Consider the following 21,914-nt stretch of genomic DNA (forward strand, 5'->3'; position numbering starts at 1 on the left):
CCTTCCCTTTGTGGTATGGTACCTTGCAGTACAATTTCAGAGAGATCCATACACTTGAACACAAGTTATTGTCTGGAAACTAGAAAAAAATGTGTTTTTTGGCCCCTTTTTGGCCCCTTACTCCTAAACGTTTTGGGCGATTACCCCCAAACTCAATTCCAGCTTTCCCTTTGTGATATGGAACCTTGTAGTACAATTTCAGAAAGATCCATACACTTACACACAAGTTATTGTCATGAAACTAGAAAAATGCTTGTTTTTTGCCCCTTTTTTGGCCCCTAATTCCTAAAATTTGGAGGCAATTACCCCCAAAATCAATCCCAGCATTCCTTTAGTGATATGGAACCTTGTGGTACAATGTCAGAGATATCCATACACTAACACACAAGTTATGTCTGGAAGTTACAAAAATGCTTATTTTTGGCCCCTTTTTGGCCCCTAATTCCTTTACTGTTATTACCATAACCCCCAAAATCAATCCCAACCTTCCTTTTGTGGTATTGAACCTTGTGGTAAAATTTCATAAAGATCCATTCACTTAAACTAAAGTTAGAGTGCGAAAACCAATGTGTCTTTGGACGACGACGACAACGACGACGACGCCAACGTCATACCAATATACGACCACAAAAATTTTTTTGCGGTCGTATAAAAATGGACATCAGCACTATTCTTAATACATATTCAACATTTGCTTTCACTAGAAACATTTGTAACATGGGTAGGTGATTCAGTAAGATACATGGTTACTGATTGTCATAAACAATTATTTACAGTTCACTTTAAATTCCTTCACGTTGTTAGCTTCAGTGATCTGATATGGTATACTTTATTCTAATACCAAATAAATAGTTGGTCAAATATTAAGAATTCAATAAGGATGCATATGCAGAGCAAATAAAAAAAAACATTTTTCTGAAAACTCAGTGTTTTTCCTAGAAATTTTTTCAATATAGGTTTCTTTTGGGGGGGGGTTGACTGAAATGATGGTGGTCACAAATTTTGAAGGGTAGTGCTTATCTAGAGTAATAGGGATTATCACATTATGAAAAAAAGAGGCTTAATTAAAGCATGGGGTTACTGTTATGTATAAACCCTCTATGAAAAACACTGACCTTTTTCATTGTACCAGACCACTAAAATACTAAAACATGTAGAATTAATATTTACAGCATGTTTACCTCAATCTAGGAAACATTTCTCCTACATTTATTTTTATCTAAAAACAATTGATACATTAAAAACTTAAAACTAAAAATACTATCACAAATAAAATGTACATCTTTGTTCAGTAACTTAAGAAATGAAACTAATGAAGAAAACAGGTAATGTAAAATAAAATGTATTGATGTGAAATGAAATACCAATATCTTTGATAATAAGTGATATCAAAAGTTGAACACAAGACTTTGATATGAGTTTGCTGCCCATTAAAAAATCAAATGATTAGAATTATTGCTTTAAGTTAATATATAACAAGTAAAAATTACGACCAATGCTGTAAAAGTAAACTTTTATTTAGAATTTTTTCAAAGGAGACGAAATTCTGTAGAATACAATGAAAAGAATCCTGAAAAGGGAGACAACTCAATGATTTACAAATAAAGATCGATAAAAAATCAAATTTAAATTTCTGTGATAAGACAGAATGAAACCAATAATTTTTTGTTTTATAATCTTACCTATTATCAAAATAAACCAATTTTTTTTTCACAAAACCAAATAACTAAACAACTATTTTCTTTAATGTAACAAGCTTCATTATAAATATTGAGTCATCTAAAATTTAAACTTGCTTAGGTTGACAGCTGGCTTTCAATGACTTCACTTTAGTACAACAGCCAGCTATTCTAAAGCCATTATTTTAAGGGATCTGATTTTCAAAAGCTGTCAGTTTTAAAAGCTAATGCACCTCTAATTGACTGGTTAAAAAAACTGTAATTTTATCATTTGGTTTATGCAATAAACACTAGTAGTCATTTTCAAAAGTATCAAATAATTTTAAAATTGCATGGACTAACAGGTAAAAAAGTAAAATAAATGCTGAAAATAAAGGCAAATAAATATCTGCACTGTTGAAAACGAAACATGTATGAGTATGGAAATAGGAATGCTCTCTTTCTGGCTCCCATTAATTCCAATCAATGAAATAATCTTTCATGAAGAAGTTCACAAACACAATGCTCTTTTGTACAAGTAACCCTCTAAAAACTGGCCTCCCTTTTGAGATTTTTTTGATAAACAAACTCATTTGTTGGTTTGAAGAGTGAAAATCTTTATATAAATTTGAAAAGGATCTGATAAAAAAATAAGGCACAATCCTAGAATTAATTTGGGATATTTTCAAAACACCCCTACCTACTAAATGGTCCCCCATTTATGATTTTAGAATTATCCAACTTGTCCAAGGTATTGATGAGTGGAAACCTGCATCCAAATTTGAAAAGGATCTTCAATTTTTTTCTTCAAATAATAAAATTACAAACATATTTTCCAACAGTAAATATTTCACACTAACAATAAAATATTACGTACAAAAGAAAAAAAATATGTGTTCTATATCTTTATACAATACCCTACAACTTCTTCCAAAACTGGTTCTTCTATAAATCATTTTAAAATGCTTTCAGTATTTGTTTGTGATAAAATGCATGCAGGGTAAGTATTGAATATATATAGACAATTTCAAAACATAAAGTTATTAGTGATTTTCTGCAAGAGAAAACAACATCTACTTTTACTGAAGTTTTTACATGACTAGATAACAACAATACAATAGAAATAATAATATGTAAGAAATATTTAATGTTTCACTGAAGTCAGGTTTTAACATGATTCTTATTTGCACACTATTCTATAAGTCCTTAAAAAACACTGAAAACATAGTGGTGAGTTTTGAGTATTAATTATTGATAATGAATAAAAATAAGTAAAGGCACATTAAAAATAAGGTCTGCATTATGTGTAATCTAGGTTGTTCTGAAATTTTTCCCAACTTCTTCTTTATGAGCTTCATTTCTTTCCTTTCCTAGATGGTGGTGTACCATTATGTGTTTTAGCTTCCGTATGTAAATCATTTCTTTCCTTTCCCAGTTGGTGGTGTACCATTGTGTGTTTTAGCTTCCGTATGTAAATCATTTCTTTCATTTCCCAGTTGGTGGTGTACCATTGTGTGTTTTAGCTTCCGTATGTAAATCATTTCTTTCCTTTTACACGTGAAGTTGCACCGTTCTGTGTTTTAGATTCTATTAATGGTTTTTTAGTTGGAGGTATTGTATGATCTCTGGTTGGTATAAGTGGTTCTTCTATTTGATAGACACGTATTAATTCCTAATATAAAAACAGGAAATACTAAGTTAAATCTGATCATTTCATTAGAACAGAAGGAATTTCATCAAATACAAATCATCTTCATTGAAAGTTTTCAGCAATATTCTAGACTAAATCATAAGGGAAAACAAAAGAAAAGTATTCAAAAAAATGTAAGACCAATTACCTCTTTTTAATCACAAGCAGAGTTAAGGGGCAAAATGTCTTTGAGCCAATATCAAAATTTGTAGTATCACAGCTTTGTATTTATATTTCTAGGTTTTGACAAAGATATCTAGTTTTCTGCTGTTAACTTTTTTCGTAGTAATTTTAACTGTGAAATATTTACAAAATCTCTGCATTTAATGTGTATATTGACCAATATGAGAAATGAAAGCTGAGGCTAACCATTTTCAGCTAAGGATTCTAAAATATTCTACCAAATAAAAATAGTTTTATATGTATCAAAGGACTTGTAAGAGATGAGGTCAAGGTCAGATGAACCCTGCCAGACTGACTTGTACACCTTACAATTATTCCATACACCAAATGCCTAAAAATAGATGTTCCTTTGAAATGTTGAAAGAATCTACAATTTGTGTACAACTTCAATGCTTTCAATTTGTTTCTCAATTACTTTAATTCACCTAGAGATAAACACAGAATAGTTTGGTGATTCTTTGCAGTGTAGGTTTCACACCTTCTATTCAACATGGTCTATTGGTGATTTTTATTTAAACATGATATATTATCTTCAATCAGCAGATTGAATTAACAAATATGGTTGATTATTCCAACTGAAATGTATTAAATACCTTCCATTCAGCAGGAGTTATAGACAGAATTGTTTGGTGATTCTATCTCGAGTGTTTAACATACCTTCCATTCAGCAGGAGTTATAGACAGAATTGTTTGGTGAACTATCTTGAGTGTTTAACATACCTTCCATTCAGCAGGAGTTATAGACAGAATTGTTTGGTGATTCTATCTCGAGTGTTTAACATACCTTCCATTCAGCAGGAGTTATAGACAGAATTGTTTGGTGATTCTATCTGAGTGTTTAACATACCTTCCATTCAGCAGGAGTTATAGACAGAATTGTTTGGTGATTCTATCTCGAGTGTTTAACATACCTTCCATTCAGCAGGAGTTATAGACAGAATTATTTGGTGATTCTATCTCGAGTGTTTAACATACCTTCCATTCAGCAGGAGTTATAGACAGAATTGTTTGGTGATTCTACATCGAGTGTTTAACATACCTTCCATTCAGCAGGAGTTATAGACAGAATTATTTGGTGATTCTACCTCGAGTGTTTAACATACCTTCCATTCAGCAGGAGTTATAGACAGAATTGTTTGGTGATTTCTAGTTTTGATGTGTTGTTTATTTCTTTCTGCTTCATTGTTCTCTACAGGCTCTGTAAGATAAAACCAGACAACATGTAATAAACTTGTTTGTTTTCTACAGATTTGGTCAGTTTTGTTGTTTGCTAGTATGTGCAAATAATCATTTGTACAGGTTAATTTATTAATGACTTCTATTTTCTTTGACAATTAAAATGTATCACTTACAATACCCCCGCTATAAGTATTCGGTAAACAGAAAGTGGAAGAGTGATGGGTGTTAAATTGCATCTTGATTCCACATTTCAAAAGGCTTGATTTGTAGTTTCTGTGAAAAATGTGTCGAAAATTTCCTACATGGTCATTATGTGTAAGAATATATAAGTACTCTGTAAACATGAAGTTGATCAGCAATGAATTCAAAAATGCATCAAACATGCTCGCTCACATGAAGCTTGATACCAAATCTCAGGGAGCTCTGATTTGAAGTTCTTGACAAACTATGACCAAAATGGGATGGACAGATGGAATCACAGACAGACATAGACTTGAGGATGTAGTCGGGTGAAATTTTAAAAATCTAGAATTTAAAATTTAGTCTAAGTCAGATGAGCGTCAGTTAAGGAACAAAATAAGCTAAAAATAGTGATAGGTTAAGGAACTCCTTTTCAAATATTTGATTTTTAAAAAATGGCGGGAAAAGGTTTACTAGGACATTTTACCTTGTATTTAGCATTGGCATTATTTGGGTCTCAAATCGTCTGAAAAAAAATCTACAATCTGCTTAAATTTTGGTTATGACTTTTTATGAGCTATTGAAGTCTTCTATGAAAAGAAAAGTGGGCGATATGGGGCAAAATATTTTACCCTGTATCATAGGAAAAAATCCAAGGAGTCCGAACATCTGACAAAAATTCCTGAACCTGACATGACAACATTCTTAATCTTTAATACCATTCTTTAGAGTAGGAGGATAATAATAGACCTGATGTTTAACAACATTTTAAGATACACTCACATGCATAAATTGACTTCATATGTGATACATGCTTGAAAAGAGGAAGATCTAATATATGTACAATGGCATAATTTATTTGAAATTGTGGACAAAATTTATCAAAACACACAAATTAAAGCTTTAAAATGAAGTTTTGATCTTAGTTGAGGTTAAATAGTTTTCTTACTAAAACTATGTAGTAAACATTCATTTGTTTATTTGTGTCATTGGGTTGTTGTCTCATTGATGTTTACCTCATATCTGGTCTTCAAATAGCATTATATTGTTTCTTGGGGTGTCTCTAGTATTGATATAAAATACTCCCCAGGGGGCAGCTTGATACTACCGCAGAGGTCCAACCCCAAACAATTGGGGCAAGTATGGACATAACATTTGAGCTTGATACACCTCTGAATTTGGATTTGTGATTAAATATTTGACACAGCATAGGTTTCTCACACAGAATGAATGTGGCGCAAGATCTTAAAAATTTGAAATTGGACATTTACCCATTATGGTCCAGTATCCAAAATCTAAATACATGGTTAGATTCAGCATATCAAAGACGCCCAAGAATTAAATTTTTGATGAAATCAAACAAAGTTTAATTTTGGACCCTTTGGACCTCAATGTGGACCAATTTGATAACGGGCCCAAAATCCAAAATCTAAATACACGGTAAGATTCAGCATATCATAAGACTCCATATATTCAATTTTTGTTGAAAGCAAACAAAGTTTAATTATTTTGAACCCATTTAACCATGATCTGGGGTCAATTACATGCCAAAGTAATAATTAATTATATTTCAATTACATTGATTTTTAAATGTTATTAATTACATTGATTTTCAAATGTAATTAATTACATTACAATTACATTTCAATTACTTTTCTCCAAAGACATGTACATGTAAGAGCTGTATCATATAGGAAATAACTCTAGAATGGTTAAAGTGACACCACCAAAATTCAAACTTGATCTGTGTTTTGTGGTAATAAGCATTGTGTATAAGTTTCATAAAATTTGGTTGAGGCAAACTAAAATTAGAGAACGGAAACGAAAAATTCAGCAATTTTTCCATTTTTAAAGGGGCATAACTCGACAACGGTAAAAGTGACGCCACCAAAATTCAAACTTGATCTGTGTTTTGTGGAAATAAGCATTGTGTATAAGTTTCATAACATTTGGTTGAGGCAAACTAAAGTTAGAGAACGGAAACCAATTTTGGGACGTACAGACAGACAAGGGTAAAACTTAATGCCCCCTGCGCTACAGCGGGGGCATAAAAAATCATAAATAGGACAACAGGCTGGACTGAAACTTTAACACATGCACTATTTAACAGTGAAAATATTTGTACAAGTTTTGTTTTAATTAAGTTTTCAAAGATCAACCCTTATTGTTACATGAATTCTCAATTTAATTTTCAATGCTGATTATTTAATTGCATTTTTTATTTTTATGGAGAAAAATTTGTAAAGATAAAGATATATATATAGAGAGAGATACAAATGAAATATTTGTTATTCTTAAAAAACTTTTTCTTGATTTCAAAACTTTTATTTAAAAAAGTTAATTTAGATATTTTAAAAGGTTTTCTTATTTACCTCATGCGAGTCACAAAATTTAAAGTAACTATTTAGGTTTCCATTTATTACAGAAGAACAATGATAGCTTGCTTTTACTAAATTTCCAAACGTCTTTTGGAAAGTTAAAATTGTCAAGTATATTAGACTCAATTCTTGTATGTTGTGACTGCTATATTAATAATTGTGTAGAAAGTGTTTAAATATATCCATCTGAACAGATTTTAACATAAAAATATGATGGTTTAAAATGAAAATTTCCCATGGCATCTTAAGCAAGGGACATTTTTGTACTTCAAAATTAGTTATGTAAAGGGAAATATCCTTAGGCTAAGATTATTGTTGATTGTTAGAACAACATATTTACAAATAAAATCCCATAACTAGGAAATGTAAAATCTAGAATTTATAAAAATCGAAAGGGAGCTAACGTCAATAGATATAAACAATTTACCAAAGTTTCATGAATATTGGTTTAAGTGTTTTTGAGTTATTTATTATCCGTCATGTTGATGACCGACAGACAACGGTATACCATAATACATTCTGTAAATGGGTGTAATAAAAACAAGACCAAATTCCAAAACCTAAATACACAGTTAGATTCAGCATTTAAAAGAAACCCAAGAATTTAAGACTTTGAAGTTAACCCACTGAAATTGTGCAGTCATATAAAAACAATTTTCAATGGTAGTTACCTATCAATGGTAAATTATCTTCATCTAGTGTTGTCTTTGCTAAACCATCCTGCAATAAAAAGGCTGTGCAAAACTTATATTATCAAAACTCAATATTAACTTCATTTTTAGTATATTTTGAAATCATTTACTGCATAGAATATATTATGTGGTCATAATGCAGTTATAAAAGAAAAACGAAAACCTGTTATCAAAACTTTTTGTCCTCTAATATTTAATTTTTTTTTTATCAAATAATACTTTAATAAAAAAAAAGTTTTTTTTCAATGCAGCAAGAAAATCCTGCACCCGGAGGTGGTCCTCAGCTGGCTCCTAAATAAAATTGTGTACTAGTTCAGTGAAAATGGATATCACTCTAAACTCCAAAACATATAAATGAACTAAAATTAAAAAAACATACAAGACTAACAAAGGCCAGAGGCTCCCGACTTGGGACAGGCTCAAATGCGGCGGGGTTAAACATGTATTTATCTTTAGACAACATAGATTTCTTAAATTATGGATTTATTTACTTTCATGGGTATCAATTTTCATGAGTTGAGGAAAGCTTGCATTTTCATGGATATTTGATTTTGTCAATATCCGCATACAAGCCTACAGAAAATATTTAATTCGTTGAACATTTAAATTCATGCTTTTGAATAACGGACTGTCCCTATCTTCAGAAGATAAGATGATTTTTGTTTCAGGTGTGATTCAACATTTTTTGACATTCATGCAAGACTGTCCCATCAGATGTTCTATTACAACCTTCAGTTATTAAGCATTATAGGATTAATGCTACTGAACATGGGAAAGTTACTAAGTAAATAAGCCACTTACCTTTATTAAAAATGAGGTGTAAAATATATTCTCTATGGTCTGACCAAATGATTCTGGATTTAAAACGAATTCAAAGAAACAAATTGGATTTTCTGAAAATAAAAATATAGGTCTAGATAAGCAATGTCTCACTACCTCCTCATCTTCTACTGTCAAAGACTCCATTTTAAAAAATAGTCACAAACCTTTAAATTAAAACTTAGTAATAAATATTTGAATGGTATAAGTAATGGAAAACTCCACAGTTTCACTATATGATAGACAACTTAGCATCTATGGAGTCCACTATCTTGGATTTGTTGCTTGTTTAATAATATTCTTGTTTCAAAATTCCAATAGGGAACATATATTACATTATTGTAGTAAATAAACCATTTTTTTTTTCAAATTTCATCCTAGCCCCCCCCATAAAAATCAAATGGTAGCTCCCCTATAGCTTTTTCATAAATGAATTGAAATACCTTAAACACTTTAGCTCATTTTAGGGGGAGATTATGAAATTGGAAATTACTGCAAAAATTTACAAAAAAAATAAAAGTAAACAAGAATGAGTTACCATTTTACTTTTTATATCATGAAAGCAATCGATCTAAAAATGTCCTCCCAAAACATTATTAAACTTATAATTTTACCCTAAATCTGTATAAAATTGTTAATTTTTAATCCCATAGTACCTTTATATTTTGAGAAAAAAATTAATTTATATACATTTAACTGCTTCAGGAAATTTCTCATAATCAAAGCATTGTTGATGTTGTGATCCAGACAAATTCATAGCTAGTCTCATATTCTTTCTGACCATACATTTTTCTAAATTTTTTTCTCTTTTCATTTCCAATCTTACTGTAAAATTTCTATGTTATTGTCCAAAGGTAGGGAATTTCTCAATATTGATGCAAATATAGATATATATACTAATCTTTCAATTTTAGACTCTGTCAGATTTTATTTTTGACAAGAATGGAAAGGAAAATCGTCAAACAAGTAATATATTTTTTATATGCCATTAATAATGACAGGTTTAATCATTTCCAGAAAGAGGCCTTATAAATGCTCTTTCTCACCAACAAAATTAAAAAAAATAATAACTATTTTTTATCTAAATTGGTGTTCATTCTTCATTAAGAAAAATACATTTCCTGTATTCAATTCTGAATGTACCGTTATAAACACTGTCCAAAATAAGGCATGTAAATACTTTTTGTCCGTTGGTAAAAATACGTCAAACATTTCGACACATATGGGATGGCTTTCTTGTCTCAGTAAGCAAATCATTTCTTGTATAAGACTTTTATTTATGTAAATTAACACGGATAGACCAAAACAGGAAAATATTTAAGGTTTGGCGTTGGGCATCGAGACGGAAAAAAGGATGGAATTTTGAAGTGAATAAAACTGTAAATTTATTAAATGTAAACGATGAAGTGAGTAATGTTACTTTGAATACTAAATACATTATGAAAACTGTAACCGAGAAGATCAACCTTCTTGACAATGATGAATGGTATAACGAACTTTTTAATGACCGTGGACACCAAAACGGTAATAAACTACGTACTTATAGACAATTTAAACAGGAACGAAATACTGAACTATATATTGCAATGTTAATACCTAGACAACATAAACACGTTATGGCTCTGTTCCGCGCCGGATCGCTACCGCTAGCCATCGAAACCGGAAGGTATGCCAGGCCGCCAATTCCAGTTCATAACAGACTTTGTGTGCTTTGTACGAACAATTGTGTTGAAACTGAAAAACACTTCCTTTTAAATTGTTCTCTTTATGATGACTTGAGATGGCTTTTATTTTCTGAATGTTCAAATTATATTGAAAATTTTGCTATTTTGGACGATGATCAGAAATTAGTTGAAATGATGAATTGTCCTGAAATTCAAGCATTTTTAAGCAAGAGTATTTATAACTTTTTTATGAGACGAAAGTTATTTTTAGTTTGAGATACTTATTTTTATAGTTTTAGTAACCTTTAAATTTTACTACTTTTAAAGTCATGTGATATTCAAATGAAATAATAATTTTTATCTATATAATTTATAATTTAATTTATTAAATGAATTTTTAATTGAATTTTTAATTATTTAAATGATAAATCTTTTTGAAATTGTACAAAAAACAAATTTTAGGAAATGTTATATTTACATATATCTAAATGTGAAATGTTTTGTAGATATGTGTCTCATAAGCCAATCTTATGGCTGGACACTGATTGTTTTAATGTATATTTTTATTATGTTATTCTTTAATGTTCAATCAGTATGTGACACAATAATAAAATAAAATTTATTATTATTATTATTATTTGTACAAATACCTAATGCTCAGATATTTCCAATTACTGTTAAATAGCAATATAAATGGATAGAAATGTAAAACAAACAAATAAATTTTATTGCAGATAATGCTCAGGTAAGAGTTATGCCATTTTATTTAATATTTCAACTAAATTTCTGATAATTGTAACTAATTAATTAGAACTTGATTATTGACTTATGTCAGATGATAATGGCACTGATTTTACAAGTAAAATAAAATTTGCTCGCATTTTTTATACATAAATTTTTCATTTTAAGTATTTTCTTTGAAAAAACACATCAGATTAATCATTCAGCTAGCTAGCAAAATTATCAGTATATTTTAATGTAGTGTAGATCAAAATAAATAATACATTTGTAGGTTTACTATTGAGGTCAAGAATGTGTGTATTCAGTTAGGTGTTTAATAAATTGTGTCTATTTAATTATGTAACAGGTCATGAGATATTAACTATTTTGAATTAAGCCTGGGGTTGTTTCTAATTAATACTTATTTGAAAATCATGACAGTTAATAATCATTCTGACTCTTACTTGCCTATGGAAAGAATTGGACTAATACCATTTCAAAAAAGTGTGGGAATCAACTTAGGTATATCAATATGCATGTTGACCTACATTTCATTGAACAATAATTTACACAAGCACAAGATACTAATATAATACTTTCAAAATTCTTATCAACTGATTCAATTGATATACAAATACTTTTTCAAATTAATTCATAAATAGTAAATCATCATAAATTTTGATTTAGAAAGGAACTATCTGTAAGTGTATATCTAAAATAAAGTCGCTATTCGACCAATCTTTTCTTAATTTAAGGGCAAATAACATGTCAAAAGTTTGCAGTTGATGATTAAAATGGTGTAGAAAGTTTTTGCAAGTCATAAAAACACATAATTAGTTTCATGATATGTCTTCAACTTAGTATTCTGCACCATCTCCAAAACCAGAGTGATCGCATAGATCCAGCATGGCTGAATCAAAAACCTGTCTTATATCAGTATAAGTGATTACTCTAAGTTTAAATTAATTTCCAAATTATGAAACATAACCGGAAGTATTTTTCAGTATGTCAAACAACATTAACTTATATGCCATAACAACAATACTGATGCTGATGTTTACTGTTGTTGTGTTTTTATTGTTCTAAATGAAGTAATTGAAAAGGTTATTAATTGTGTTGTTACTTCTCCATATGTGGTCATAGTATTACACGAAGGATGCTTGTTTTTAATTTGATCATGTTGATAGATATTTTTAGTTCTTTTTTTTAAACTGATGTGGGTGGAAGGTAGCAAAATGGAGGTAAGAAAAACTTAGTACCATCTGTTTGCTTATAAAGTTTCTGCAAAATATCCAATACCCGTTCTACTTCTGCTGTTGTGGCTTCATTTTTACCACCAGTGCCATCAAAAGATTGCATCTGAAAATAAAATATAGAAAAATTGAGAGCATTTCACAAATTATTACCCCTCTCTTACCTGTTGATATAACCAAGATTATTATACTTTATGCAAATTTCTTATATTATCCATTCATTTCATTTGACACACAGCATTTGTTAATTTCCACTAACTTTTCATAAGCCACGCCCACCCATAGCAACATGTGATAATATTAGCAATGGGTGATACTGCCTAAAATTAACACCGGCCTGAGCACGAAGTTTGCCGATTGGAACAATTAACACCCGCTACGGCTGAAGTTTACCGATTCTTATTTCTACATCATTTCCGTCGTTTTGTTGTTATTAGTAAACTATGTAAATGTATGACTTTATTTTTTTACAATTGTCCTTCAAATAACATAGTGCACACTCTTAAATCAAAGGGCATTCAGTAAAATAAAAAACATACTGCCCTTGAATGTAGGTGTTAGGGTGATTAACACACTCGATGAAAAATTGATGGGTACACTTTATTGTGCTTCTTCTTGTTTGAGACCATATAAATAAATCTGATATTCAAAAATGTTATTTTCTTGAAAAGTTACAGTAAATAAATTGTAGTTAACTCACACCCACCCCCTCCCCCACCACCACCACCACCAGACCTTGTTAGCATATGTATTCATAGCCATGCACCATAAACTAACAATAGTGCACAAGCTGATTATGTCTGATTTACTGATCATGGTTTAATATTATGTCAAGTCTTTGAGATCGAAGTCAGATATCACTAAAACTAAAATTATAAATAATCCATGAAAATGAATTCAAGGTAAAATATACCCTGGACTGACATCTACACCGAAGCATCATTCGATGCTATACAGCAAAAACGTTAACCCATAACTTATAATATCTGAGAAGCTGGTCTAATCACGAAAACTAAACCTTGAACAAGAGTCAGATGAAGTCAATGCCAGAAAGACAAGTACACCTTACAATCTTTCTATACACCAATTATAGAAGTAGCCAATACTCTGAATAACAGTGCCAATATCAGATAACTGGAGTATTACCTTTTTAGGAATAGTCTCTTTGTCAATAGTTTCCTTGTCAGCATTTTTTTGCTTATTAGGATTTTTGGGTGGTCTTTCTTTCACATCTCTGTCAAAAGACCCTGCCCTGAAAAACAATGAAAAATAATATCATATTAGAACATCTTTAAATAAAGAGCTGTGCCATGAGCTCATGATACGCACATCGCTTTTTCAACAAAGTTCAACAACTCCTCAATGTCATATCATTAATTTATAAAAAAACTAAATGGAGCTTAATCTAATAGATATAAACCAGTCACCAGTTTCATGAAAACTGCTTAAACCATTTTTGAGTTATTGTCCGAAAACTGGAAAATCCCACCTTTTTTATGAATAAAATCCTATAACTCAGAAAGGTAAAATCAATTAAGAAAAAAAAGAAAGGGAGCTTACGTCAATAGATATAAACATTTCAACAAAGTTTCATGAAAATTGGTTAAAGCGCTTTTGAGTTATTGTCCGACATGTTGACGATGGACAGACGAACGGATATTGGTATACCATAATACGTCCCGTTAACAGGCATATAAAAATGTGTTTGGTTGTATTATGGTGAACACAAACAATTAGACATAACGGTAAAATTTGTAGATTTAACAATGAAATATCTTTTTTATAACTTTATGAACTATCTTTTGTTGACGCTGTTGCTCATACCTCAGGGATAAATTGTTAGTTTGTTGGTTTTTAAATTGGTACAGTGCAAAGTATTAGAAATGTTTTGTCAGCTTTTAATTCAAGTGGTTTAGCTGAATTACCTTACTGACCAAAATTACCAGGATGTATCCAATTTAAAATCACTTTAATTCATCCCAAAATTTGTGTCATGTCCTTTGAAAATGTAAATAATACTTATTAAATAACATACATGAAATGAAATGGTGGGTTTTTACTAAACAGCTTCTGTCCTGCGGCACCAAGGTTTTTCCATCCATCTGGTGAAATCCTGCTATGTGAATCTGAAGGAGCATTGTTCTCTCTCTGTATAAATGCTACCTGCAAAAAAGCCAACAATAAAATACCAACTGCATTTTTTAAAATTCATTATTTACTTTAGAGAATTTTTTCTGCAATAACACTTCCAACTTTCAATAACTAAGTCAAAGATATTTAGAAAATTGTATATATATATGAATACATGATAATATTACCCATAAAGAAATTTTATATATGAATCCATAATAATATTACCTATAAAGAAATTTTATATATGTATCCATAATAATATTACCTATAAAGAAATTTTATATATGTACCCATGATAATATTAAAGCCTGAAATACATGAATATTTTATATTTATTGCATGCTTGACATGCTAAGATATTTCACTGACTTTTACTTAAGACATGTAAGAGGGACCGATACAAATTATGACAAGAAAGACTTCACCAGAAAAAAGTTATGTAATTGTTGCAAAGAACATCATTTATGAAAAAAATTGGCCCATCAGAAATTTATTAATATGTAAATAATGAAAGAAATATCAGTAGCCGAGTTTTATAAAATTCATATTTTAACAAAATGTACTGATGCTCATTAATTCTCCAGCTTAATGGAAGGGTTTAACACTCATAAGCATGTTTAACCCCAACACTATGTGTTTTTCTGGATCTTCACAGAGAATATTGGCTCATATTTCCTGTCAGTGTTTTATATCCCTATCTGACAAGGGATATAGGGCACTGACAGGAATTATGAGCCCATATCCCCTGTAAACCCTGAATAACAATTATATTATACCATGTATACTGGAGTGTCCTGATTTCAATATTAAATACCAATGTGATCTTCTTTTTTTTCACAGGGTATATGGACTCATATACCGTCGAGGTAACCTATTAAATTGCAGGATTAGCTGTGAAATTTCACTCCAGTATAATATATTTTTACATGCCTGTCACAAAACCAGGAGCTTGTAATTCAGTGGTTGTCATTGATTGCTATCTGCATAATTATTTTTTGGTTATTGCTTTTAGCATAAATCATGCCATTGTTTTTCTCTTTTGAATTGTTTCACATTCTGTCATCCCGGTGTCTTTTTTGAATGCTTACCATTTGGTATGGATTTTGATACTTGTTGAAGGTTGTACAGTTACCTACAGTTGTTTACATCTTTTTCATTTGGTCTTTGGTCAGGGTTCTCACTAAGGTGAGTCCATGAGTAAACTGGTGACTCCAAAGATGCATCAAGATGTTAAAATGTTGTATCAACTAAACACATATATCATCATTCTATATCAAAAGTTTAAATATAATATAAATTTGATGTCATTTCTATGTGCTTTTTTTGGCATGGAGAATGATGGAGAATGAAATCGTAAATTAGATAGAAATAAAATTTCATCTTCTCACTGTTGGAATCTCCATGGCCAAGAACTAGAGTCCCTTGACTTGCCTTCAAAAATATTTAGTGAGAACCCTGTTGGTGGATAGTTGTCTCAATGGTAATCATACGGATTCATACCATATCTGATTTTTATATAATATACCCTCTCCTTTGGAGCAAAATTATAAAAACAAACAAAAGCACATATATTGTACTAACCAGTTTCTCAGCAAATTCTATTGGTTCAAATCTAACAAAATCTGTGTTTAAGTTGTCAGCCTGTTGTCTGGCTAAACTGGATATTGTGAGGATAGCTGTTGAATCAAGAGCCCCTTCTCTGGGTGTCCTCACTGAAAGTTAAAAAATTCAGCTACATGTACATGTATATAAAATCAGTAGCATTTTAAACTCTGATAACAAATTAAAGTTATGAAATAAATCAGTAAGTTTTTTTAGTCCAGGATAAACCTACCTTCTGAAGTAAGAATCATGTGCAAGTGCTTAATTATTTGAATTAAAAAAAATCATTTTAAGAAAATTATACTTTAAATCTCATCACTAATTAGGAATAGAAGGATTAACATTTGACTGATGAATAACAAAATGTAAATATAGGATTTTTTAATGTTCCAATAACTTAAGTGTCTGTACAACATTTGAATGCTCCCATCTCAATAGCTTAATAGAAAAGATGATCCGTGATACAAAATCAGTACATACACAGCAAAAAAAAACACAAAAAGTAAAGGAACAGGGCTTTTATCATGTTTATTGCTGTTCTTCATCTCAAAAGTCACTGTGCTTTAAGATTGCTTTAACGTCTGCCATTCTTACTGGGACTTGCTTGGGTAGTGGGATGTCAAAGCACAGTCCATATAAAAAATATGGAAATTTAATTCGGGTGGCAGATTTCTGTCTTTAAATCCAAAATTAATCATATCAATTGTCAAGCAAATATATCATACACCCTAAATGTTTCCTTTTTTATTTTATCTACAAATATGTACCTTAGTGTCAAAACAATGATAAAAGGTGAAATAAATCATCTGTCAGATTATTAAGTTAGTAAAAATGCCATTTTTAACAAACAATACAATGAATCAATATTGTCATGCCAATGTATACTTTTTCTAATTCTGTTTACGTGCTAATATGCCCTTAAGCGTATTCCTATCCAGTTTTCAATCTAAGTGCCCTTTTTTAGATTAGCAACGTTAACATTACCTTTTAAAATCCTGACTGAAACACTGAGGAGTGCCACTTAATATGCTTTACATGCTTAAGGTAGGATGGGAGTCTTTTATCATCTTGGCTCACAAATGGCATCAAATGATTGGTGCATAATTTTTAACATCTTCGCTAGCCAAGGGTAATACGATCCAGTCCCCTCCTCTCCACCCTTGGCAGATTAAGCTAGAATTCCAGAGACACGAGGTAATGATTTCCATTGGTCACAGTCGTAACTGGCTGCATCCAATCAAAACGCGCCTTTAAGATGACCACGTATAAAGGTAGAAATTATAAATAAACAATTGTCACATGCTGATTGAGCAACACGTCTTTATCCCCAAAACATTGGACGATGTTTAGTGACAATTTAAAGGTTCTTAATCAACTAATTGAAATTCCTGGTTAAGTTTCTTGCGCAAATGTTGGAATGCCAATGTATATTTTCGATTCCTGTTATACGAAATTTGTAAACACTAGACACAACCATTTTTACACCTCCACACAGAAGAGAGTTCAAGTACTGACATTGGTCATGAATGATGTAGTCGGAATGGGTGTGACTTTTATCTACCGGTAGATGGCGCAGCATTATACTCACAAATGTTGGCTTAATCTGCCAAGGGTGGAGAGGAGGGGACTGGATCGTATTACCCTTGGCTAGCGAAGATGAATTTTTAATGAAATTAGTAAGTTTTGATACTGAAAACATTTGCATTGTCCAAGGTAAATACAAAAAGACTTATCATCTCCTCATGGAGAATCAATGTACCAAGTATGTTGAGATGTATATGGTAACTTGAATTGTACCTACAAGGAGTCACAGATTAAAAAAAAACAAAGCCAATAAGGTTCTCTCCACAACTTTTCTGCTTCAGCATGTGAGCAAATACATGTAACAACTATTGAAGAAATGGTGAATTAGAAATTTCTCTCTCTCAGCAAGCAGCCTGATGTCATCTGAGGTACATGCCCTTATTTTACTTACATTCAGTGTATATAAAAACATACAATATGAATATAAAAATTATGAATATAAAATGTGTTTTCAGCATTGTATCACCTTAACTGGTGATCCAATGAATGGATCTGTCATAGAGTTGTCACTTGTTTAGACGTACTTATCAAAATAATTATTCCTGTGACTGTATCTTACGATCCTTTACGATAGATATTTAGCTAATTTGCAATCAATTCCATCTTCATGCCTAATATATCATGTACTGTGTTACAACTCTAGATTCTACTGACAAGGAAAGGTAACACTAGGCCACCGAAAGCTGAATTATTAGTTCAGTCTAGGTGGCCAAGTGGTCTAGAGCAATGGACACAGTGCAGGCTGTTGTCTTGATATCCCAATAGCATGAGTTCGAATCCTGGCGAGGGAAGAACAAAAAATTGCTTCCGCAAATTTGCAGATTTAACATTGTTGTGCTAATATTTAGAGTAGTTATGAATATAAAAACATACAATATATACATACCATCCTTATTCAGAGTATTGGCTACTTCTAATGCTTCTGTTAAAGTGTTGTTTTCAGGATTAACTAACTCATGCTTTTTGTCTAAAAAAAAATATCAAATTATATGAGTTTCATATATCATATATGTTTAGCTTTATCTACATTTATCAAATCTACACGAGAGAGAAGCCCAAAAAAATATTAACATGGATGTCATCAAAAATATTAAAAGATCAATCCCTCAAATAAATGATAATAACAAAAAAGCTTTATTTAGAGGTGGCATGGTTTACAAAGAAAAACACATCCACCTCATGTCATAAGTTAAGCTCTATTTAGCTTTTAACGGACATAAAACTTGAGTCAGGTTATTTCTTCATCCAGTAAATCCAAGGTTGATCCCTCTCTAAAAACTCAATTTCCCAAAAGGAATCATCTTTATAAACAATCAAATATTCAGAAAATTTTCTAACCAAAAGATACTGCCATTTTGAACTGATTAATCAGCATGATCAGTTACACTTTCAGTTTGCAAATTGTGAAACCTATGTTCTGAGAGATTAGAAAGTTAACCCATGCATTTTTTATTCAGACGTCCTAGACATCTGTTGACATTTCAATAACACATCAATTCCAATTGGATAAACAATTACGTCATGATCCTGTAGGCGAATCGATGACAACTGGCCCCACTTATGAAAAAGGGTAAAATCCCGTTGAATTTACTCCTGCCAACTTGCCAAACTTAGGAAAAAGGGTAAAATTCCGTTGAATTTAGTCCTGCCAACTTGCCCCACTACTGAAAAAGAGCAATATTGTGATGAATAAAGGTCTGCCAACTGGCCCCACTTCTGAAAAAGAGCAAAACCCTGGTGAATAAAGGTCGGCCAACTCGCCCCACTTATGAAAAGGAGTTTAATCCCGATGAATAAAGGTCTGCCAACTCGCCCAACTAACGAAAAATCCTGATGAATTTAGTCCTATTACCTCGCCCCACTTATGGGGGCCATTGAAAAAAAATCACAAGATTTTAGCAATTCTGTATTTCAAACATCATAGTGCAAAAATTGTAGCTGATTTGATGAATACTCTATATCAGAAGCTGTTTTTTCAACAAAAGTGTGTAACACTTGATTCAGATTTTCAGAGAATTTCAATCAGAATCATATATCAATTTTTCTATCTTTATTTGTATTTCAAGTGTATTTTTTCTATTGTTATTTTAGCAGTACAGTTAAGAAGATTGTGTAGATTAAACTACTTTTCATAAGTGGGGCGAGTTGGCAGGACTAAATAAGGGATTTTACTATTTTTCATAAGTGGGGCAAGTTGGCTGGACTAAATTTAATAGGATTTAACCCTTTTTCATAAGTGGGGCGGGTTGGTGGAAAGGTGGGGCAATTTGGTGTGGCGAGTTGTCTCGCTTCGCTGCATTCAATGACAAAATTTACTTACAAATTTTTAGGATTTAAAACTGTTGAAGTGTTGATTTTCCAAAAATTATTTGAAAGAATTTGTCAGGAAAATATATTTGCATGAAGAATGCAAAAATTAGCATAAAATTAAGAGGCTTTGACATTGGAACTTCCTTCAAAACATCACTTCTGGGAGAAATTTTTTCAACTCATAGTATATTGGCACTCAACCCGACTTTGTTTTTGACATTACTTTTAAGGTAAGCCTGTGTACCATAGAGCGAGGTAAATGTTTGCAATAATTTGGATGAGTGGTCCTAGCCTGTCTAGACCACACAATGGGATTTGTGGTAATATTCTTATTTGCGTTTGATATGATTCGGTCACACTAATTCATTATGTTCATAACATATATATACATACATTATTCTTCACATATTCCCAGAGCAACTAATTATACAAATTAAGTTTATAGCAAAGATAGTTTTGATATATAATTAACGTTTCACAGGCGCTTAGTACAGGATTGGCATTTTTTTTTATTGTTTGCATGAGTGTTGAATTTTTTATTTTTATACTAAATCCTCAACTCAAGCGAATGTGGTTCTGTTGTGTACGGTACACATTAAAATATTTTCTTTTAAATTGTTTTCATTCATATAAAACGAACTATTCAAGTCTTCAATGAGTGTTCTGTAGCCAGTTCGTATCCTGAGCCTTTCGCCCTTATCTTGTGTATTTTGTAAGTATTCCTCGGGGATTTCCTCATCATCTTCATCTTCAGCTTGGTTGTTTGTATTCTTATTTGCCCGCTTCGACATTATTTTTCATTTTCCACAATATTTACATGGTGTAAGGTGTAAATATCAACCAGAATTTTGTTCCGTATGATCCACTTTTTTCCCCCGGAATATTTTTCATGGTTTAGCTAAAACTGATTGATCCGTCCCGATGACCAGAAGTTACTTAGTTGCAATATAAATATATGTACACATAATTTTGGGCATACATACAATGCCTAAAATTATGTGTATATTTATATAATAAGGATTTTAAAATCTTTTGTCAAATAAAGAATGATTTTTACAAACCTAGATCAACTAGTTACTTCATATATTCAATCTTTCACAATCATCAGCAAGACTGATTTATGTATAATTCTGAAATCTAGGGTTATCGATGTCCTAGCTGGGACTATTAAACTAGTATAATAGTCCCAGGTCCTAGTAAATAATTAATAATGCAGAAAGAAATTGTCAGTAGAGAAACTATAAGGGAAACGTATTTGTGACCTTAAAATCGTAGTTTGTAAATCATTATACGGCTTTAAGATCCCTGGTTAGTGGGAATTAAATCCTCGGTTGATTGCTGTAGAGGTGACTTGGGTTATTTACCCGTTTTATATTGAGATTGTTAAATTTGTGAAGTACTGGCGTCAATTGTAAACCGTGCAAACACGTTCCATATAATCAGAAGTCCATGTCTAGTAATGGACTAAACATTTACTAAATTTTATCATCGGTACTAGGACATCATTCGTAAATATAAATCAACACGCAGACATCTTATACGTTCAGGTATTTCACATCCAATCATTTATGGTAATATTCTTTACAAAGCACAAAAATGTCGGCATTCACCTCTAATGCTAACAAAACCTTTAAAAAGACTTATTAAGAAGGGATAATAGTTACGATACTGTTGTCAGGTCATTAAAGATGCCATATTTTGGCTTTAATATTGATTCACTTATAGGGTCTTTGCATCGGAAATAAACACATTTATTCTAAAACCAGCTGTTGGCATGATACGGGTTATGTTCTTCTCATATATTTTATGATGGTATGATAATAAACCCCTAACGGGAGGGATTGTGCTTGATATTCATATGACGAAGAC

General features: G+C 31.3%; 1 protein-coding gene across 1 annotated transcript; it reads right to left on the reverse strand.

Annotated features, from left to right (window-relative positions):
- Nucleotides 1–965: 965 nt before the first annotated feature.
- Nucleotides 966–20,910, reverse strand: LOC127734310 (EP300-interacting inhibitor of differentiation 3-like). The gene is made up of 10 exons (XM_052244134.1): nt 20,686–20,910; nt 18,622–18,702; nt 16,131–16,261; nt 14,452–14,579; nt 13,563–13,668; nt 12,423–12,522; nt 8,762–8,853; nt 7,940–7,988; nt 4,635–4,729; nt 966–3,330 (listed from the first exon to the last, which is right to left on the reverse strand). Exons 1-10 carry the CDS (start codon nt 20,834–20,836, stop codon nt 3,196–3,198), a joined length of 1,068 nt encoding a protein of 355 aa, XP_052100094.1. The 5' UTR covers nt 20,837–20,910; the 3' UTR covers nt 966–3,195.
- Between the last annotated feature and the right edge of the window lie 1,004 nt (nt 20,911–21,914).

This window comes from Mytilus californianus, unplaced genomic scaffold (assembly GCF_021869535.1).
Source record: "Mytilus californianus isolate M0D057914Y unplaced genomic scaffold, xbMytCali1.0.p SCAF_3, whole genome shotgun sequence".
Taxonomy (NCBI): Eukaryota; Metazoa; Mollusca; class Bivalvia; order Mytilida; family Mytilidae; genus Mytilus; species Mytilus californianus.

Excerpts from the sequence above, each read along its gene's own strand:
- LOC127734310 (XM_052244134.1), bottom strand. The coding sequence starts at position 20,836 with ATGTCGAAGCGGGCAAATAAGAATACAAACAACCAAGCTGAAGATGAA. Across the intron at positions 18,703-20,685 it reads ACTCATTGAAGACTTGAATA|ACAAAAAGCATGAGTTAGTT; the intron begins GTTCGTTTTATA and ends ATTTTTTTTTAG. Across the intron at positions 4,730-7,939 it reads AGATAATTTACCATTGATAG|AGCCTGTAGAGAACAATGAA; the intron begins GTAACTACCATT and ends TTTATCTTACAG.